At 46.5% G+C, this 12,302-nt stretch overlaps 1 protein-coding gene across 1 annotated transcript in view; it reads left to right on the top strand.

The window, feature by feature from the left end:
* The window catches only part of LOC108923425 (metabotropic glutamate receptor 2-like), a 44,603-nt gene that overhangs the window by 30,511 nt on the left and 1,790 nt on the right, over window positions 1–12,302 (top strand). The window contains exons 3-5 of the mRNA XM_018734155.2: window positions 2,584–3,421; window positions 4,879–5,942; window positions 11,559–11,736. Coding sequence (XP_018589671.1) covers window positions 2,584–3,421; window positions 4,879–5,942; window positions 11,559–11,736 — 2,080 coding nt within the window. The remainder of the gene's footprint in view (window positions 1–2,583; window positions 3,422–4,878; window positions 5,943–11,558; window positions 11,737–12,302) is intronic.

Here is a 12,302-nt window from a genome sequence, read left to right as displayed (position 1 = left end):
CGTCCGCTTCAAAACACAGCCGGCGCCACATAATAAATCATTACGAAATTACAGACAACATTCATAGTATCTGCTAATGTTAGAATTTCAAGGTGCTGTAATTATACTTTAAAAGGGTGTCTACACGTTATATACCGAGGCTCCTAGTACTTTTTTCACCGGAGGGCCCTCAGTTACCCCGGGCCGCGCCCACTTCTCATATCCAGCGCATTGCTCGTTGTTCTTTCTTGAGTAATTTTCTTCAATTGTTTTTTCATTCTTGTAATTGTTTTTATGACATTTTCCCTTTATGCGGGTAATAGATGTGATTTAATTCAAGCTCTGTCGGGCTGTGTGCCGTACAGCGGGAGTGTAGTGTAAAAACAGGACGGAATTGCTGTAATGGCTGCAGAGAGCGATTGTTTGGTTGCTTCGTGTCAAGTGGCAGCAGCGGAAGGTTCTACTTCACACATTAATCCTACGAGTGCAACACTAGTGATGAGCGCCTTGGAATCTCATTAAAGTGCTTCCTAGTGTCTGCAGTACAGTGTTTTTAAAATTGCTTTTATTATGTGCTCTTGTTGTTGGGGGAGAGATGTCGCACTGTATTGACTAGGGTTTTTTTTTTTTAAACCCTTAAAAATTGGATATATTTCTTACCACGGTTTTCATGATTTTTAAATGCGCAGCCCTTAACGGTAACATTCGTACACCTTCAGTTCAAAGCCCATTCGGAGTGCTAAATTATGCAGTATTTATTTATAACATACTTTTGTAGGTGTTACTTTAGTGTGAACACAGAATCTTTTCAATAATGAGAGAAAATCCTACATTCAGTTTTTAAGGGCCATTAACTGGAAACATCAAAAGAAGATAACAAAGAAGTTGGGAATAAAGACATTTTAATATTTGCCCTGGCATGAGCACAGAATATAAAGTATTTGACCTTTTCCCTTCTATTTTTGAAGCTCAAATAATTAGAAAATGACTCGAAATTCCAAAAATAAGGGAAATAATAAAGTTCAGATTAAGAAAAATTATTATGCATAGAAAATCTGTTTCCTTTTATTTAAATCCTTTTATTTAAATACTTGCTGGTCTAATTACAGACATTTAAAACATTATGTTGTACTTGTGACAGCTTGTTTTTTAAGGTTTCTTTGCTGGAGTTCAGATGTGGTTCGCTCTGAAATACTGAGAACGGTTCAGATACACAGCGATACGAAACATTTCCATTTTCGAGAAACTCCTGGTTGCCAGTTTTTTTTTTTTTTTCATTCAAGACATTTGTAGGACAGCTGGTTATTTTGCAAGTGCATTTTGTTTAAAGAGACAAAAAGCAGTTTAGTATACAGACTATAGTTACAGACATCTACTTAAACCATTTCTGATTTTCCTGAGAAATAACACGAATTACAGCAGTAACGTTGTCCTTGTCTAATTATTTCAACTTTTAGTATTTTTTTTAAAAGAGAATGTTTTGGTCTCATTGATTTGAAATGGTGTTTTTAATATACAATTTCCCACCATAAGACTGGATTTTAAGAAACACATCTGTAAACTGAAGTACAACTATGTACTGTTTTGAGCCAAAAGAATTTTAGACTTAATATCCAAAGTATGACTCAGTATCCTCCAGCAAGGAGCTCAAGTGCCCAGTGGCAAAACAAAATTATTTGGTCATTTGTAGCAAGTGCTCAGTGATAAGGAGATTGCTTTTCTGGTTTCTCGTCAAAACTGAACGTCCTTAAATAGCGTTTAAGTAGAGCTGCCTCAGGTGTCTTCCTTAGTGTAATGTACGTGCTCAGTTTTTGCTCTGATGTTGTGGAATGAACTCCCTCAGTCCCTCAGCACTGCTGAATCCCTTTCAGCATTGAAGAAGGGTTTCCAAATACATCTCTGTTAAACCCACTTCTCTCCAGATCCATAAACTTGCGTTATATTATCTGTCGTGATCACATTTTATTTCCGATCAGTTCTCTTTGCTGCTACACATGTACTATGCACAGAACAAAAGCGTAGGTGTTGGACAACATGCTTCGAGAATTGTGTGTCTGCATCCATAACCGTTTGTCTGATGTGAAATGTTCTTTCGCTTTCTCGTAATTGTGCGCAGCTTTTGAGAAAAGCCTCTGCTAAGTGAATAAATGTAAATGTCTACACTTTTCCTGGAAGAGGAATTAAGGCATATGTTTCATATCCACTGTGCACATCCCCTTTGTCGCGAACTGGATTGGTTAAGAGTGTGACGCACAGGAACTGATGGGCTCCTAGGAACTAATGTGGCACTGTGGAGCCCACTGAGCGCCCTGAACCTCAGCAGGCAAGCAGGCAGGCAGATGAATACCGGTGAAAGTTACCTTTGAGTTTGAGGAAAGGGCACAAGAAGCTTGAAACGGGGACAAAACTGATTGCGTCTAAGAGCGAAAGGAAAAACATCCTTTGATTGTGCTGCTCGCTGGTTTGATTGCGTGGCAGTCTTATCATTCGTGCTCCGGAGGCAGTCACTTGAAGACCGCAATTACTTTCCGTGTCAGAAATGCTAGATGATGATTATGTGCTGCGTGTCTGGGGTTTTAACTGTGGTTCTCCACTCTTTTACAGGTGGCCAACCTGCTCCGACTCTTTCAGATCCCCCAAATCAGCTACGCCTCCACCAGTGCCAAGCTCAGCGACAAGACGCGCTATGACTACTTTGCCCGCACTGTCCCGCCAGACTTTTACCAAGCCAAAGCTATGGCTGAGATCCTCCGCTACTTCAACTGGACCTACGTGTCCACGGTGGCGTCCGAGGGGGACTACGGCGAGACGGGCATCGACGCCTTCCAACAAGAGGCCCGCGCCCGGCAGATCTGCATCGCCACGTCGGCCAAGGTGAGCCGCTCCATGAGTCGCTGGAGCTACGACGGTGTCATCCGCTCACTGCAGCAGAAGTCCAACGCCAAGGTGGTCATCCTGTTCACGCGCAGCGAGGACGCACGCGAGTTGTTGGTGGCTGCCGCCCGCATGAATGTCACCTTCATCTGGGTGGCCAGCGATGGCTGGGGCGCGCAGGAGAGCGTGGTGCGGGGCAGCGAGCACGTGGCTGACGGGGCCTTCACCATCGAGCTGGCGTCATACCCCATCAAGGAGTTTGCTGACTACTTCACCGGACTGAACCCCTACAACAACACACGCAACCCCTGGTTCCGGGAGTTCTGGGAGCACCGTTTCCAGTGCAGCCTCCACGAGCTCAGCTGTGGCCAGTACTCGTTGCGCGACGGCAAGTTCGAGCAGGAGTCCAAGATCATGTTTGTGGTCAACGCCGTCTATGCCATGGCCCATGCCCTGCACAACATGAGGCAGTCCGTGTGCCCCAACTCCACCAAACTCTGTGACGTCATGAAACCGGGGAATGGGAAAAAGTTCTACAAGGATTATATCCTGAAAACCAAGTTTGACGGTGAGCAAACAGGTCAACGGTGTCACACCAACCATGACTTCACCCAGAGAGTGCGTTCGGCTCCAACCAGAGTGCTGACGGTAGTGGTCGTGTCAAAATAGCGTGTTGACCCAGTGTTCTTCAAGCATTTCTCCAAGAAACTGGCCATGTCTCTATTTATACTAATTATTAGTTTAGCGATATGAAGCCCATCCTCACCAAGTGAGTGCAATACAAATAATTTACTTCAGGTTGTTTTCCTGTGGTTTGATTGTGAGTTTTCCGACCAAGGTTGACCCAATTTTCCTTGACTGAAAAAAGTCATGTACCCTGTTCCAGGTTCAATTGTAACTTTCAGGAATTGTCCTTGTGAAAATGGGTTATGTAGAATTGAAGGGGATCTAGAATTCTAGTGTGTGTGTATGGGGGGGGGGTGGAGGTAATGCAACCCTTACACTTCCTTCACGGTCAGTGGGGAGAGGAAATGTTGTGTGTGTGTGTGTGTGGGGGGGGGTTGTTTTTCATGTGATCATTAGTTTTATAACAGGTTCTGTCTTGCCGTGGGAAAAATTCACACTGAATTTCTTACAAAACCTCATCTATCTCTGTCTTACACACACAGCTTGGTGAGCAGCATCCTGTCGCGTCTGAGCAAAAAGACTTTAGTGGGAGTCAGTGTCCAATCTGAAATGGCTCTGGACTTTGTTCATGGACTTTCATTCTAACATAAGAGAGAAGTGCACTACAGGTTGAAAAAAATGCATTATCCCAGTTTTTCTCTTATTTCTCACAATAAAAAACAAATATGCAGCACACCTGTGGAAGTGGCAGAGCTGCTTTGCTGGACTGGATATATTATAAATAAATGGTTGTGCACAGGAAAGAGAAATATTTTTACTTTCCTGTTTTTTATTTAATTTTTTTATTACTTGGGAAAATAATTCATTTCTCCACGTCTTGTCATCTGAGTGCAGCTGCAGTACATCAAAGGCACCGGACAAATTCTGAACTTGAACTTGTGGCTCTAATTATGTAAATATATTGTATGCACCTGTGCCCAGTACTTCCACCGCTAAAATTCAGCGCGACTCGAACGAGATGTGAAAGCGATACCAGGAGGAAGGCTGATGAGGCGGGCGCGCTGATTTAATGTCGCCGGTATCTCGCAGTGATTTAATACGTTGTTTACGAATGCCCGTTGAGCGACTCTTCTTTGAGCTCCGGGAGAAAATTGCACGTTTATTGCAGATTGTGCTTGTATTGCCAGGCTGGCGCTTTTATTATGGCAGGACAGTAGGTAGCACAGTGGTTAAATATCTCGAGTTATTATTTCTTTTCAGCTCTTGTGGAGACTGCTAATTAAATTAATGCTTTTCAGCTTAATCTTGTACTTTTACATCTTTGAATATTCACTATTGTCTGTGTCAGTATTGTCCCAGTCAATAACTGACGTCTACCTTTTTTCTTCCTTCCTAAAGCCCCGTTTCGTCCGGCCGACACGGAGAACGTCGTCCGCTTCGATGCGTACGGCGACAGTCTTGGCCGCTACAACATCTTCCATTACCACAAAGAGAATGGCAAATATATCTACAGGAAAGTGGGATACTGGGCGCAGGGCCTGGTGCTCAACACGAGCCTCATCCCTTGGGACCCACAGGTCCCGCCCACCTCCCAGTGTAGTGACCCCTGCAGGAAGAATGAGGTGAAGAGCATGCAGCCCGGGGATGTGTGCTGCTGGATCTGCATCCCCTGCCAGCCCTACCAGTACCTGCTAGACGAGTTCACGTGCATGGACTGCGGCTTCGGCCAGTGGCCTTCGGAGAACCTGACGGGCTGCTTCGACCTGCCTGAGGAGTACATCCACTGGGAGGACGCCTGGGCCATCGGTCCCGTCACCATCGCCTGCCTGGGCATGCTCTGCACGCTCTTTGTCGTCGGCCTGTTCGTGAAGCACAATGACACGCCGGTGGTGAAGGCCAGCGGGCGGGAGCTCTCCTACATCCTGCTCATGGGCGTGCTCATGTGCTACAGCATGACCTTCGTGTACATCGCCAAGCCCTCGGCGGCTGTGTGCACGCTGCGGCGACTGGGCCTGGGAACCTCCTTTTCCGTGTGTTACTCTGCTCTGCTGACCAAGACCAACCGCATCGCTCGCATCTTCAATGGCGTGAAGGATGGTGCGCAGCGGCCTCGCTTCATCAGCCCCACTTCGCAGGTGGTCATCTGCATGGCTCTCATCTCCTGCCAGCTGGTTGTAGTGGTGGTCTGGCTGCTGGTGGAGGCGCCCGGGGTGCGCAAGGAGGTCAGCCCCGAGAGACGGGATGTGGTCACCCTCAAGTGCAACAGCAAGGACTCCAGCATGCTCGTGTCCCTCACCTACAACTGCGTGCTCATAGTCCTCTGCACTGTCTACGCCTTCAAGACCCGGAAGTGCCCCGAGAACTTCAACGAGGCCAAGTTCATCGGCTTCACCATGTACACCACGTGCATCATCTGGCTTGCCTTCCAACCCATATTCTACGTCACTGCCAGCGATTACAGGGTAAGGGCGACCACCACTTTCTGTATGCCTACTGTTGTGTTCTCACAGTCCTATACAAATTAGTACCAGTGAAAAGTTTGAGCACACTTGCTGGAAACTCTTGCTTCTGCAAGCTTTCTGGTTCACAAGTTTGGGAAGGAAATGGGCCAACACGGGGGGTGCGGTGGCGCGGTGGTGCAGTGGGTTGGATCTCGTCCTGCTCTCTGGTGGGTCTGGGGTTGAAGTCCTGCTTGGGGTGCCTTGCGACAGACAGGTGTCCCGTCCTGGGTGTGTTCCCTCCCCCTCCAGCTTCGCGCCCTGAGTTGGGCTCTAGCTCCCCTTGACCCCATATGGGACAAGCGGTTCAGACAATGTGTGATGGGCCGACGCATCTTTCTAACATCGAACTAGCATTCTCAGAGACGAAGGGTACTTGGGTTGCTTTGCTTTCGCTCTTCTCTCCCCTTCATCTCATGAAAATACTGCTCAAGTGTCCTCAGACTTTTGACTGGAACTGTGCACAAAACTCAATGAGCACAATTCATCCGTAGGGATGCTGAACTACACAGATGTGAGAAGCAGCGCAAACAGACGACGGTGAGTCCCGCTCTGGTGACTGTTGTCCTGTAACATTACAGTTGCACTAAACAGAGCGCTTATGGAGGTTTCCGTCGCATAAAATTTCTCCGCTCTTGTCGACATCTCTTCTTTATTGCTCTTTTATGCCGTCGAGTATCTAGGCCTAATTGGTTTGGCAAATCAGTCACAGTGAGGCACGGGGGATGTCGGATTTTCATAACGCTCCGTTACACCCCGAAGAAGCCGAAATGAGGGATTTGAATCAAATACGATTTTATTAATATATGACTCAAAGATTCGGCGGGGGAGGGGGGAGCGAATGGCTGCAGTCTGAGCGCGTGAAGTTGTTCCCCTTGAGCATCCGGAGAACATGTCCTCAACCGCAGCCTTGTTCCAGCTTTGTGTAGCACCTGCAGATATGGATGAGAGATGAAAGAGAACTCCTTTGATTGCCTTTCTTAAAGTCTGATGAAAGGATCAGCTCCCTTTTCATGTGGCTGAGACACGTGCGCCGATGAAGAACAAAGGGAAGGTGCCTCTTTTTGACAGCCACGCACATTATTAGTGACAGGGAGCCACCGAAATCAACAATTTGCTCATCATTACATTATCATTCCTTCTCCTCGTTTTTTTCTACACGCTCCAGAAAACGCATGATTTCGGCACGGCCGGATTCACAGTTGGGAGAACGTACAGCTAGTTGCCCCGAGCTGATCGAATCGAAAAATGAACGGTACCCTTGGAAAAAATTAATTATTTTTTAAAAAAAACAAAAGCTCAACAGTAAAGAAATGGAGAAAATTGGAATTGTTAGAAAATTGGAAGATGCGTCACCTTATATGTTATGGAAAGATGCTATGACACATTGCCACCCCGTGCCTTTAACTTTTGTTGCTTTGTAGGTGAGACTTTCAACGAAACAAATTGTGGCTCTACACAATAAATAGCATACAAGTTTAATTTTTAATCCGGTTTCAGTTGTTAAAGTATAAATTTTTGCTTTGTGCATAATATAATGTTCACCCATGTTGTCACAAATACATAACAAGGCTCTTTTATTTATACTGTAACGACCCGCGTTACTGAGTTTTAGCGGGAAATGTGTTAATTGTTTATTGGTTAGCGTTTGGTGACGCACGGGGAATAAAGGGGGTGTTCGCATCTGCCAAGGGGAGAAAGAGAAGAGAGCCTGGGGGCGCTAAGCAGGCTGGGAAGGCTGGCTGTAGGCACAGGTCCTGGAGGAAACGGGGTCCTCGGACCGAGAGCATTATTTCCCCGGTGCCGGTGTTCTAATAAATCATTCGTCACGAACGCTGCCTCCGCATCCTTCTTCGCCCCATCCAAACCCACGGCGCTGCGCGCCACAATACGTTCAGATTTTGTTATCCCTTCTTCATGGGATTTTTGTCACGTATAGCTCTGTGCTCCTTTATTAATTTATATCTACAAATCTAAGGGATTCTGGGCCACGTCTGGATGTTGCTGTTATTTGTTGTGACTTTGCTGATGGTATTTGTTTCAAATGGGATTAAGTGAACACATTTTTATTGAATTTATAATGCAAAAGTGCAAAGCGCCCAGTGCACCTGATGCTGTAAAGAACACATTGCATCAACATGCAGGATGGTGCCATTCTACAGGCTGAAATGCCTTAACAGACTGGTGCAGGAAAATGAAAAGGAATGAATACTTTAGCCCAGGCTACATATTACACAGTGAAACCCATCGATTTTGTGATTTAGTCATACCAGGGTGCTGTTTTGTCAAATCACTGCGACTCACCACCTGTCACAGCGCCTGGTGCTAGAAAGCGATGCATAGAAATGTGAAAGATGCTGTTTTCGCATTTTTATATGAAAATATGGAATACTTGCAAGGAAAAATTGAATTAATTAGGCCAGAGTCAGCCATCTGAAGATGCCTTGTGTGAATTTTGATATCGTCTAAACTCTAACTCGGAACTGATGGGGCCTTAGACCACTTTCGGTTTCACCACAATTTTACATCCCATCAAATAAATTTTCTCTGCTGCTGAGATGTTTTACAAAACTCGTCTTCTCTAAATAATTTCCACAGCCTGATCAGTGTGCTGTTCATGTGAAACACGACCTATTCTTATAATTTTTTATTTTGCATCGGTATGGATTGCAGGCGCATCCATCCACATGCGGTCACTGGAGGGCCTCTGTTGGTGCAGCTCTTCTCTCAAAGGGCAACAGAGACAAGTGCTCTGCTTTGGGGTATTAGGGGATACGTCCCTAACAGAGGGGGGACACTGGGAGTGACCATTCCTGAGTGTAACTGTGTGGAATGGAATGTGAAAAAACAAATAAAAGCTCCAAAGCCAAAGCCCAGCTGCGTCTCAGCTCCTGTGTGCACTCACACACTCCCAAGGACTCTCCCCCACGCCCTCCGCAGTAGGGGAAGGAAGCAGGATGGCCAACACGTTTGTGCCCAGTTCTCTAGCCTAGGCTGATGCTTTTAAGAGTCTTTTTTTGTACCACTTGAACCTCCAACTGCTGTGTCCAACACTTGGGCTGATGGGTGATGGGTGGCATTGGGCTGTGGGTGATGTTCTCCAACACTGGTGCCTTTGAACGACGCGTTCGGTAGTCCGCCTAAGTGCCTTTTCAGTGTTAGGCTTGTGCTTTTCAGCCTGTGCTCATGTATTTGCATTAGACCTACTCATGGGCTTTGAGTCCATTCTTTGATGCTGGAAGGGACTCAGCAGTTCTGAGGGGCCAAGGGAGCTCAGTCCACCACATAGGGGCCAAAACTGAGAACCAACAGACTTTCGCTTTTAGAGCCCTCATGAGTGGGACCACCAAACAGCCAAACATGGAGGGGCACAGCACTGTTGCTGGTGTGTAAGAGGTGATCGCAGACTGTGGTATCAGGGGTCATTCTTGTAGGCTATAACCAGAGTGTTGAACTCGATAGGGCAGACGATGAAAAAACACAAGGAAGGGTGGTACATGGGAACGCTTTGCTCATGCTGAATTTGCACCAGACCGTTCCAGGCACTGTGCACAGTGTTTACTAGCCTGCGTTTAGCTTTCGTGTTGTGTTTTGTAGCTTGAGCTATTGCTTGTGTTTACTGTGTTCCCCATTTGGTGCTCGTACATTGGAGTGATTAATTTGCTAGGATGGACTTATGTCTTTGGGGGTTTGGTTATGTTGTCCGGCTTGTTCCGACGTCTTTGAACTTGTGTTCTCTGGCCTGTGTCGATGTTGTGTTTTTGAACACTGTGTTGCCTGTGTTGATGCCTTTTGTCATGTTCTCCACCTTGTGCTGGTGCCTGCTGTTGTACCCTTGAGGAGGCACTTTATGAAAAAATTTCTAGCAGCCTAAATGGGTAAAATTAGTTGCTTCATATGAAAATATCTCCTAGGGCAGCTAAAACACACACTGGAGTGTTTTTTCACAATCGGAGAGAAAGGTACGCATAATGAAAATGCGCAGGCAGATCCCTTTTTAATTAACTATACGTGGCAGTGTTACGGTTAAGGCACCGGCAAAGGTTACAGGTCTAGATCTCACAGAGGACTGCTGCTGTAGCCCTGGCTGAGACACTTTTGAAGATGAATTGCTCCAGCAGACATCCAGCCGTACATATCAGTGGAATTCAGGGCTCTGCAGGATTCCCAGGACAAAGGTCTGTGCTGGACAAATAATGCAGCGTGCGTTACAACACTTTGTTACACAGCTGGAAAGAAAAGTAAATACTGAAGCAGTCGCTGTGGGAGATGGAGGGTTGAGATGAGCTCTTTGCTTTGGTGTTAGAAACGACACATTTCAGAGCTCAGAAGCTGTGGGGACCAGAACCATTCAACTTATTGTCCTACACAAGGTTCAATCCAGGTTGTTCTTCTCTGCTTACACCGCTGAGAGGCCAGGAAGACACTTATGTCAGTTCACTTAGGGCTGCAACTTGTATCAGATGATAGGTTAAATGTGTGAAACAAAAACTTGGTTTGGCTCCTGTGTGGTGGAATGAGCACCCTTTGTCCCTCAGCACTGCTGAATCCCTCTAAATATTCAAGAAAAATCTTAGAAAGCACATCTCTTTCATACCTACTTCCCCCCAATTTCCCAACTGCTCCATAAGCTTTCCTACATTATCTGTAAAAATATTTTGACATTGAAGACTCCTCATCTTTTCTATATACTGCTACCCATTTAATGCTGGTTAACTGGTGCTAAGGGGGGCGCGGTGGCGCGGACCGGGTCTTTCTCTCCAGTGGGTCTGGGGTTCAAGTCCCGCTTGGGGTGCCTTACGATGGACTGGCGTCCCGTCCTGGGTGTGTCCCCTCCCCCTCCAGCCTTACACCTTGTGTTGCCGGGTGGGCTCTGGTTCCCCGCAACCCCGTATGGGACAAGCGGGTCAGAAAATGTGTGTGTGTGTGTGTGTGTGTGTGTGTGTGTGTGTATGTGTATGTGTATGTGTAATTGGTGATATGAGGAAAAACTGAACGAACTCTGAGATTTGTGTGTCTGCATTCATATCTCTCCATCAGATGGGGAAATGTACTTTTGTTTACTTTGAGTTGTACCTCACTTTACCTTGCTTTGGAGAAAAGCATCTGCTAAATGAATACATGTAAACGTAAAGGTGAAAACATGAAGATGACCACCCCGCGATGCTGTAGAAAATCCATGATGATGTATTTTGCTTGTTTTAAGTTCTATAACTGGTGATGGATCTGTCATATAAAAGCCAACTAACCTCTGCTAAGAGTAGCCAGTTTTATTTAAGGGCTTTTTTGCAAAAGGAAAAAGAAAAACATAATATGGTGCATAAATACTTTTTAGAGACAATGAAAAGTTGTGATTAAAGACTAATAAAGACTTTGCTGCTATGTCTTTCGGGAAATTATTATCAGTAGAAGTAGTCCAGGTTGTAAGTGGCATGTGTAGTAACTCGAGGACCAGCTGTCGATGTCTGAATCTCAACACACGGGTGGGAACCTAGAAGTGTTGCAATATGTATCTGCGTCGTCCGCTTAAGGGAAGGTTCCGGAAGGTGGCGCACTGACCCTTTTCTCCTCCTTCTGCAGGTGCAGACCACCACCATGTGTATCTCGGTAAGCCTGAGCGGCTCTGTGGTGCTGGGCTGCCTGTTTGCCCCCAAGATCCACATCATCCTGTTCCAGCCGCAGAAGAACGTGACCACGCTAAGGGTGGCCACCACCCGCTTCAGTGTGACCACGGGTCCCGGCTCCAGCTTCTCGCAAAGTACCTGCCGCGTCTCTCTCGCTGTCCTTAGTCGTCATCGTCGTCATCCTCACTCACTGTTGTGTCACTGTGATCCAGCAGGTAGATCCATTCAGTGTTTGTTGACTCTCAGCACATTGTGTCCAATGGACGCCAGAGCCCATTTCAACCGTCTGTCTTAGTGCGTGTTCTCTGTGAAAGGCCAGGCACGCTGGCTCCTTGTGATACGGATGACCCACTTACAAAATTTCAAAGGTACATGTCTTCTGTTTCTTTTTAATCCATTTCTCAATCATAGTTTCTCATCTATTTTCAAATATTATCTGTCTAGTGGGAGGGTTCGGGGGGGGGTTGCGCAGCAGGTTTGGCTGGGTCCTGCTCTCCGGTGGGTCTGGGGTTCGAGTCCCGCTGGGGGTGCCTTGTGACGGTGGTGTTCCATCCTGGGTGCTCCCCCCCCCCATCCCATGCCCTGCATTGCCGGGTTAGGCTCCAGCTTGCTGTGACCCCGCTTAGGATAAGCAGCTTCAGCAAACGTGTGTGTGTGTGTGTGATCTATCTAGCAAAATGAACTCTCTCTGTGTTTACAT

The sequence above is a fragment of the Scleropages formosus genome, chromosome 22, assembly GCF_900964775.1.
Source record: "Scleropages formosus chromosome 22, fSclFor1.1, whole genome shotgun sequence".
In the NCBI taxonomy this organism is placed as follows: Eukaryota; Metazoa; Chordata; class Actinopteri; order Osteoglossiformes; family Osteoglossidae; genus Scleropages; species Scleropages formosus.
Note: the sequence above shows the minus strand (reverse complement) of the source record. Positions and strands in the feature narration are given on the sequence as shown.